The following is a 9,652-nucleotide window of genomic DNA, read 5'->3' as shown; positions in this document are numbered from 1 at the left end:
CAGCGGTGACAGAGCCCACGTGTCCACTGAGCACACCCGCCGGTTCCGAGCTTACATAAGGCTTCCATAGCAACACCCGGTGGTCCACTCCCGCTGTGGCTGCAACCAATTAGAAGGGCTTACAGTAGGATCTCTGAATAGGATCTCTAATACGATTTTCAGGAACATCTGATTTGTGGCCTATCAAATTGGAGTCTCATTGTTCTAATGCAGTCTGACAAGAAAACATTGCAAATCAATCTCAATTTCCCTCACAATTTCAAACACATTCCCTAGCCTTGTTCAGAGTCAGACTGCATGAAACCAATCAGACTCCAGTCTGGATAGGAAATCAGATTTGGGCTGGATATGGGCTGCCAGTCTGACTATAACCTATTCAGCAATCAGCATACTATAGTGTTTTTATATAATGATTTACAGTTCATTGCTGTATCACATGTAGCCTACTGTATGTGTGTTTATTGAGAAGGTATGATGCATTTGCATGCCTGTGAATGAAAGTGTGCATGCACAAAGGATTCTGTGTTCATGTTTATGTGTGCAGCACTGCAGATCCATTCACTTTGAGTCACACGCAATTCGTTTTTTGTTGCCTTAAATGGAATGCATGAACATGTCGTATGTGTGCCACTGTGTGTTTCTAAAATGGACATTTCTCTTCATATTGCTTGTGTGTTTAGGTTCACCTATCAAGTTGAGTTCTGGGTGGTAGTCCAAGTCCCTGACCCCCTGCTGTGTGCGGAAGCAGGTGACTCGGAGGGCCCCACCCTCTCCTCCCCTCCAGCCAATCACCATGCTGTTCTGTGGACTGGCGCTGCACGACACGAAGGCCTCCAGAAGGCTGAGGTAACGCACTGCATTGGATAAGAAGGAAGCGGGAAACAGGGAAAGCGGCTGTGTCAATAAACATTTCCTGGCTTTGTGAAGACGGATTGGACTGGCGTAGACGTCCGGGCACCTAGGCTGCTGATCCTGACAGCGTGTTGCTGGTTCGAATCCTGATCCCGATGACCTTTGCTGCGTGTCACTCCCCATCTCTCTCAACCTTTCCTGTCAGTCTACTGTCCTATCAAATGAAGGCATACCGTAAGTCATAAAAAAGACGGATTGGATAACACCATTTCATGACATGACCTTCAAACACACCCACACAAAACTTGTGCAACCTCATGAAGTGCACAGAGTTAGCCATCACCAGATTCCTCCCTAGAGCGCTGTGTTCTCACATAATGTGAAGTGGAAGTGACAAGGCGATGGTAACACAAAGCTATTGTTTCGCTCTCGGTTGCTTGCTGATCATTATTGTCATCTTCTGAAAGGGAAACCACACTCAATCAATTGCTGACAGCTCAAACGTGAACTACACAAGCAATTCGTCTCAAGGGTAGAACAACATTGCGGCAGTAGTTCAGTACGAATTCAGATTAGGCGGTTGAGTAGTGTAAGAAGTGGGCTATCGACAGTGACGAGGGACATCTGCATAGCAGGGCTCGAGTGAATCCACTTTCACTTCAATGAAATGAGAATGTTAATAGAAACTGCGTTTTATTTGACCCAGTCAGAGTTCTCAGATATTTCTTATTACCTTGCATGAGACAACCTTCGGATGCCACAATGTTACTGAATTGTATTCAGAAAAGACAATCAGTCATGGAGATGTGTGCACAATGCACTGAATACTAAACCAATCAAGCAATGTTAAGTGCTCAGCATGTCACGAATTAAGCGTAACAAAAATAATGCATGGGATGGTTTCTAACATTCCCCTTTTTACGTAATTATAGGCTCATGTTCCTGTCCACGAAGACTCACTACGAGTGTGTGGGTAGTGGTACTAGTGCTCGAGTTTTATGGAATGTCACTAGGTACAGTAACAGTGGTAACAATAGGTAACAGTGCGCCTCCTACATCTACGTTCGACAGACCTGGAACATTCCGAGTTCAAAGAGCCGGCAAATAGGGACAATTAATTATTGCTTCATCACATTTACTGCATCTCCTCTTGGTCCACTGAAGAGAAAGATCATGCATGTATTTAGTCTCTATTGCAGATCTGCACTGCACGCACGCACATGCTTGCAGGGCATTCCATATCACCATTGCTGTTAAAATGTAATTAAAAGTGGAATGGCAGTATTGAAACTTCCTTCTGGGTCAATGTGTATACTTTGTCACACATTTTGTCGAGCAAAAAGCAACATAAAATTATGTGACCAGTGCCAGTATTTTCAACCACAAGTCGGCAGTATTGGAAGTTCACAATTGACCAAAATATTTTTTTTTTTTTTTTTTTTTTTTTTTTTTCGTTTTTAGCCACATTAACACAGTTGGAATGTTATATCCGAATTTAATAATAGTTTCTAATGTCTTGATCACAGCATAAGTGTGTTACTGCAGTGCCTCTCTTTCTGTCTTTCTCTGCTCTCTATCTCACTCTCTCTCTCTCTCTCACACACACACACACACACACACACACACACACACACACACACACACACACACACACACACACACACACACACACACACACACACACACACACACACACACACACACACACACACACACACACACAGTGTCAATCCCAATTTCCTCCTAATTTCCTCTCTATTTTCGTCTATCTTCCATCCCTCCCTGCCTCTCTCTCTCTCTGGTGAGCCTCAAGGTTTGGTGGGTCTGAGCAGCCATGTCTAATGGTAAACAGCCCCCTCATACTGTAGGATATAGACAACTTCAAAAGAACACACACACCCCCACACACACACACACACACACACACACACACACACACACACACTCCTCTCAGCAGCGCACATACAGCAATATACACTTATCACCCCCCCCCGCTTTGCCTCTGCCAGAGCCTGTACATTTTCAATTAGCCAGTCCTTTTAATGTTGCACTGTTTGTCTCCTCCCCATTGTTCCCATTTCTCTGGTTTTCTGCCTTTGTTTTCCACTTGTCACGCCTGTTTAGAACTGTGTTGTCGTCATCCTTCGAGCCTTAGCGACCAAAGTTCACACATAATAACACAAGGCCGGGTGTCCTCAGGAGAAGCTTTCTCCCTAGATGATGTTTACTGGCTACTGCTCCGTTTTGAATGAATGCTGTGGTTGTCACAGTCAAGTTGTCAGGGTGTGTGTGTGTGTGTGTGTGTGTGTGTGTGTGTGTGTGTGTGTGTGTGTGTGTGTGTGTGTGTGTGTGTGTGTGTGTGTGTGTGTGTGTGCGTGCGTGCGTGCGTGCCCCACCTCGTCGTACCCAGGCCGGAGCGTGTACACGGTGTGTGAGCGTAAAACAGCAGCGGTGTCTTCCTTGTGTTAGCTCCTCCCACCTGATGATGTCAGTGGATTCAGACTCTGCACCCGGGCGGGGCCTTTCAAACAGCGAGATCTGGGCTGATTTGAAACAGACAGCGTTGACCTGGAAGAACCAAAACACACACATGCACACACAGTATTTTATTTGGCCTAATATTGCCAATATTGACAAAATCAAATACGTTATCGATATTGTGATATGATGGATATTATTGTGGGGATATAATTTGGGACTCTCATGAAAAGTATTAAAACAATGAGATTTATGATAAATAATCATCAGTGATGCTTATCGATATTGTTGCAGAAACCCTGTAACTCCATTGGTCATCATGCGAGATTGTTGCACAAAAGTGGTGAAAATAACAGGTCTACAAGGTCACGCAAAGCGTTGTTAGCCCGTCCGTACGTCTGTCCATCCATCTCACCTGTCCCCCAGTGTCCCCCATGGTGAGGATGGCCTTGTCTGGTTGAGAGGGGTCTGCCCAGTAATCCAAACATAAGGGGGCAAACTTCAGACCCTGTAGAAGAGGCCATATAATAAGAGAGAGAGAGAGAGAGAGAGAGAGAGAGAGAGAGAGAGAGATAGAGAGAGAGAGAGAGGGAGAGAGAGAAAATAAAAGTAGTAATTTCCGAGGCTCTACTATAAAGGCCTAGTATAGAAAATTACATTTAAGGCATCTAGGCCCTCATTTATCAATTGAGTGTAAAATCTGCCACAGATTCGAGTGCAGGTTTCGTAGTACACCCACGTCGCCACGGCATTTATAAAGTGATCGCAAACAGCTGATCCTTCCTTAATTTCGTTCTGACGTTAATAAATGTGACGGCTGAAATCTATCTGGCACGCCCTATGAAATCAAGCCTCGCCCTCGTTTTTGCGACATGAACACATGCAATACGTCCTGGAAACCCTGGTTACAGGGAGAAAAAAAAGGTTGTCCCTTTCAAGCTTTGGCGGAAATGGTTAATGCCGAAAATGTCAGTAATTTTGCCGTGCACCCATAATTTGGCGTACGCACGGTTGATAAATGAGGGCCCTAGTCTTTTCAGAGCAGCTTGCAGTAAAGTGCAACAGAACAATAGTGTCTAATACTCTAAGATAATACTCGAGGAGCACTGGGCCAATAACATTCCTATGTCCTCTCGACAGTCATTATCTAAATGAGTGAGATCAGTCTTCTCCTGCTCCATATGGAGATAAATTAACTCACACACACACTTTACATTATTTTAAACCTATTCTCTATTATCTACCTCTAGAGGGATGAACATTTTCACTCTCTATGTAGTGATAAATCTGATGGATCATGAAGTTAACATTATTTATCTCTAACCCCCGGAATGGTCGTCTGACTGTGAGCAGCTAATCTAAGCAAGGCTCCACTGGGCCAACATGAAGAACCTCCACCTTGTCTAATTGGCCTCATGGTGGCACTATATCTGTAGCTTATAAAATCCCCAAAACAATTCCTCTGGATTGCTTGGATCATGCATGACACAACTTCCCATATTATACAAGATTACCTCATTTTCTATTTTCTGTTACAGATTTTGTCCAAACTTACGCAAAATGGTAGGCTACACATTCTCTATGGAGTCATGTGATCAAGACGTGTCAGTCAGATTATTATGTCAGTTTTACCTGAAGCTTGTACTGACAGCCAAACTCCTGTTTAGACAGGAGGTCGTAGAAACACACCTCTCTACTGGTGAATGACACTGCAAGCTGAGAGAGAGAGAGAGAGAGAGAGAGAGAGAGAGAGAGAGAGAGAGAGAGTATGACTGTCGAATCAGGCCAATTAATGCCACAAAGACTCTTACAGGGAACAAAAGAAGCAAACACATCCAGAGATCAAACAAAAAAGAACATTGAAAATTCAAACTATGGGCCAGATCATGTGTGTATATGCGTGTGTGAGTGTGTGCACACATCTGAGAGCACTGGGAAATGCCAGAGCAGTAAACCGGGGAAGAAAGAAAATGACAGATTGCATGCATGGCAACAGGAGAAAACAAAGGGATGAGAGAGAAAGAGAGAGAGGTGTTGAAATTAAAAGCATTGCAAACTCAAGAACAGATACCCAAAAAGTCCCCTTTGTCAGTTGGTGGTGAATTTTAAACAAACAACACCTAGGCTACTAGTAATTAAAAACAGACCAGCACTGCAAATCTCAGACCAGACTGAATCTGGACTATAGTATGGATATCATTTCTATTATTGATGTAGTTGCTTTTTTATTTGTCTATAATGGTATACCCAAAAACGGGTTTGATTGGATTATTTATTATTTTATTAACTTATTATCGATTATTTTTGTTATAGGCCTATACACTAGTGCACACATATACAGATGAGATCACTTAATATGACCGTTTAAAGGGCTTTTACCTTGTGTACATTGTGCAGCAGCACCATGTCTGTCACCCACAGGTCTTTGGCTCTGACAGAGTCATTGTGCAGTCGATGTGTTTGGAGAGGGGAGAGGTCCTCTCCAGCCCACAGCACCAGGGTTGCCCCTTTACTCACGGACAGGTAACGCCCTGAATGGTGCAGGTACAACACCTGAGCCGGTTGCAGGACAAGAAGACACAACTGGGTTTTAATTACCATCAAATACCATCATGGCTGTCGGGAGGATACCACCTAACTACATTTTTTTGTGTAAAAAATAACAAAACCTCTTCACTCCATTGGACCGTCAAACTATCTGCTAAAACAGCTACACCACCTCTCCCCCTCTCAATTGACAATATACTGTATAAAGTCACAACACCAACTTTGATGAGGCAGTAATGTTTTCAAAATATAAGGTTTTCTCCATTTCCTGAAATTGGTTGGTTTCTTCCTGACAGCAGATCTGATGTCATTCTGAAAAATGAAACATTTCCACCCCAAAGGAAATCTCAACGAGGTGAAAGCCATCGCTCGGAGGGCGGGGTCAGTGGAGTGTTACCTGTTGAACAGGGTCGCGGTGCGGGGAGGTCACGGTTCGCGGCGGCTTCCAGCGAGGAACGCTATTGGCTCTGGCGTGTTCCGCCTTGTCAGAGAGCTCCAGCAGCAGAAAGGAGCTCAAACCCTCCCAATCCACACGCCCCTCCCCCTTCGCACCTCCGCCGTCCAATGGGAGGCCACGGCGCTCCTGGGTAAGGAGGACCACACTGTCGAACAGGAGGCCGTATTCTTGAGCAGAGCCGCGTCCCACCAATGAGCATGCACGTTCGGTGAACTCCTCTTGGGACAGGGAACCGGGCACGCCCTTTGCATCCTGGTCCAGAATATAAATATGAACAAATAAAACGTTGGAGAAATATATCAGACCAGAGTTTCATAAAAGTTCGGGTTGTGATCAATTTTTGGGTTGCGGACCTGCTGTTATTGGTCAGTAAATACCGTAGTCTGTTTTAACTTTTCTTGCAATTTATTCGCCTATTTTCAACAACAAAAGTCCCCCAATTGTATTTAGCATAGTTATTTAAAAATGTTTCACAAAATTCCAAATAATATTCAAAAATATAGGGCACACACACACACACACACACACACACAGGGTCTCACCAAGAATATATTCTGCAGGTTCTCATAGTCCTCCACGTTCAGCCTGCTCTCAAGTTGTCCCACCTCCATCCTGGTTCCCATGGTTACAGTTGGGGCTCAGGGTTACGGCCAGCTGTCTCTCAAACAACCAGTGCCCCAGACAAGGCCACGGCTGTGCCGTCTGTGTGTGTCTCGATCAACAGCGCCACAGTAAAATCTGCAGTTGCATTTGTAAAGGGCCGGTCACACCAAGGACTTAAAGGCTAAGACCACTTCTTTTAGAGGTTTGGGTTGTGTAGTTACCATGCAACTCCAAATGTGGACAAGACATTGCTCCAGTGATTATAAATTGATAATTCAAAATATGAGAGCCGTTTTAGCATACAATGTAAGTCAATGAGGAGCATATTTTGAATTATTAATTTCTAATCACTGGAGCATTTATTTTCTTGTCAACATTTGGAGTTACATCATGGCAAGGTAACTAAACACAACTCGAACCTAAAAAAAAGTGGTCTTACATTACCCTTAACTATAACCACAACTATGAAGGTATAGTTAAAAAAAAAGTTCTGTACTGTAACACTTTACTGGTCGGGTCTATAATGCATTACAATCTTATTCATAATGCATTATAATGTGCTTAATAAGGCTTCTTAACACTTGATATAAATGTTTATAATTCTCCATAACAAGGTATAGTTACTGTATAATGTAATTCATAAGCCTTGTTAGAAGTGGTTATGCACATGATGCATCAGTGTTACATCAACAGGGTTTTGCTGTGTAGAAATTCCCCCACATCTCTAGGTGTCACATGGAAAAACAATCCATTCACAGCTTTCATAATCCCACTAATGACCTTCCATACCTGTTTGACAGTAGGTTGTCATGGCTCCATAATCATACGTACCTACCAACCCACCGCATGGATACAGGACTCTTTTGTTGACGCACAGCATGCAAGCATGTCAGCAATGAAGAGTGTAATGACTCATTTTTACTTGGTCGCGGATCGTGTTGTGCAGCGAAAATATCAGATCTACATGTCCACAGCGCATTGCACCGCAACTTACTGTGAGCTTGTAGATCTGATATTATCGGTGCGCCACACCCGCATGCAGACATGTGTAACTCAACCTCATGAGTTTTCAAGGGGGATTTCCTATGGCTCAGTGCTTTTCAAAGACTGGCTGGCTGGGGGAAATCAGAGGCAAGGCATCCAAAGGGCTACAATGGGCACCTCCCAATTATGCAGATGATGGTTGCTAAGTGTTATGTTGACAAATTCTTTGCAGCTCCTAGCTGTAGTACAAGTTCCTGAACCCCTGTACTGGTACAAGTTACTGAACCCCGGTACAAGTTCCTGAACCCCTGTACTGGTACAAGTTACTGAACCCCTGTACTGGTACAAGTTACTGAACCCCTGTACTGGTACAAGTTACTGAACCCTGTACTGGTACAAGTTACTGAACCCCTGTACTGGTACAAGTTACTGAACCCTGTACTGGTACAAGTTACTGAACCCCTGTACTGGTACAAGTTACTGAACCCCTGTACTGGTACAAGTTACTGAACCCTGTACTGGTACAAGTTACTGAACCCTGTACTGGTACAAGTTACTGAACCCTGTACTGGTACAAGCTGTAGTACAACGTTCCTGAAGCCCTGTACTGGTACAAACTGTAGTACAACGTTCCTGAAGCCCTGTACTGGTACAAGCTGTAGTACAACGTTCCTGAAGCCCTGTACTGGTACAAGTTCCTGAACCCCTGTACTGGTACAAGTTCCTGAACCCTGTACTGGTACAAGTTCCTGAACCCTGTACTGGTACAAGTTCCTGAACCCTGTACTGGTACAAGTTACTGAACCCTGTACTGGTACAAGTTACTGAACCCTGTACTGGTACAAGTTCCTGAACCCTGTACTGGTACAAGTTCCTGAACCCCTGTACTGGTACAAGTTCCTGAACCCTGTACTGGTACAAGTTACTGAACCCTGTACTGGTACAAGTTACTGAACCCCTGTACTGGTACAAGTTACTGAACCCCTGTACTGGTACAAGTTACTGAACCCTGTACCGGTACAAGCCAGGTACAAGTCATTATAGGTTAATTGAATTCGCCTGTAATCCTCGACTAGCAACTAAACAGGAGATATATATATTATATATATATATATATATATATATATATAATAAGGGCTTAATAGGGCTTAAGTGGTTCAGCGAGCTGAGAGCTCTTAAGGAGTGAGTGTCCTTGTGACTAACCGTGAAAAGACATTCCTGCCAACATTATCATCTCCGTCAGATGGAACGCTTGTACTGTATGTCCAATAACTCCAGTTTATATACTGTAAAAAAAAAAGTTTATACCGTACAGTACATACAGTTTACAGCACAAAAATAGGTACCCACACCATTATCACAGAACCTAGACATGATTTTATTTGGCATGTCAGCTTGTATTTGGCAACTTATGCTATCCACTATATTATAGTGGATAGCATAAGTTGCCAAATACAAGCTGACATAAAATCATGTCTAGGTTGAAAAGTGTGCCCTGGGACAAAAAAGGTTGGGAAACACTGCACTATAATACTAACAAATCTGACTGGGATACTAAAAGAAACAGACAAATTGGACCATTTCTACATTCATGACAACTCTTACCAAAAGGTTCTGCTTGCTCCATTTGGCCCTGGATGGGTGCACTGCACACAGGATTTCATCAGCGTCCATGCAATTGTGTCTCAAGGCGACGCCTTATTGAGTAAGCAGAGTCGAACGTGTCCCTGT

At 43.6% G+C, this 9,652-nt stretch overlaps 1 protein-coding gene across 1 annotated transcript in view; it reads right to left on the bottom strand.

Moving 5' to 3' along the window:
* Positions 1-6,957, bottom strand: part of LOC308321767 (cilia- and flagella-associated protein 337-like) — a gene marked incomplete at both ends in the record, with an annotated part of 30,456 nt that extends 23,499 nt beyond the window's left edge. The window contains 8 exons of the mRNA XM_080772857.1: positions 1-99; positions 687-854; positions 3,249-3,420; positions 3,746-3,838; positions 4,963-5,046; positions 5,710-5,883; positions 6,275-6,586; positions 6,877-6,957. The exon at positions 1-99 is cut by the window's left edge and continues 50 nt beyond it. Of these exons, the coding sequence (XP_080628983.1) occupies positions 1-99; positions 687-854; positions 3,249-3,420; positions 3,746-3,838; positions 4,963-5,046; positions 5,710-5,883; positions 6,275-6,586; positions 6,877-6,957 (1,183 nt within the window). The remainder of the gene's footprint in view (positions 100-686; positions 855-3,248; positions 3,421-3,745; positions 3,839-4,962; positions 5,047-5,709; positions 5,884-6,274; positions 6,587-6,876) is intronic.
* Between the last annotated feature and the right edge of the window lie 2,695 nt (positions 6,958-9,652).

The sequence above is a fragment of the Protomyctophum bolini genome, assembly GCF_963924005.1.
Source record: "Protomyctophum bolini genome assembly, chromosome: 9".
NCBI classification, from domain to species: domain Eukaryota; kingdom Metazoa; phylum Chordata; class Actinopteri; order Myctophiformes; family Myctophidae; genus Protomyctophum; species Protomyctophum bolini.
This window is presented reverse-complemented; position numbering and strand designations above follow the sequence as displayed.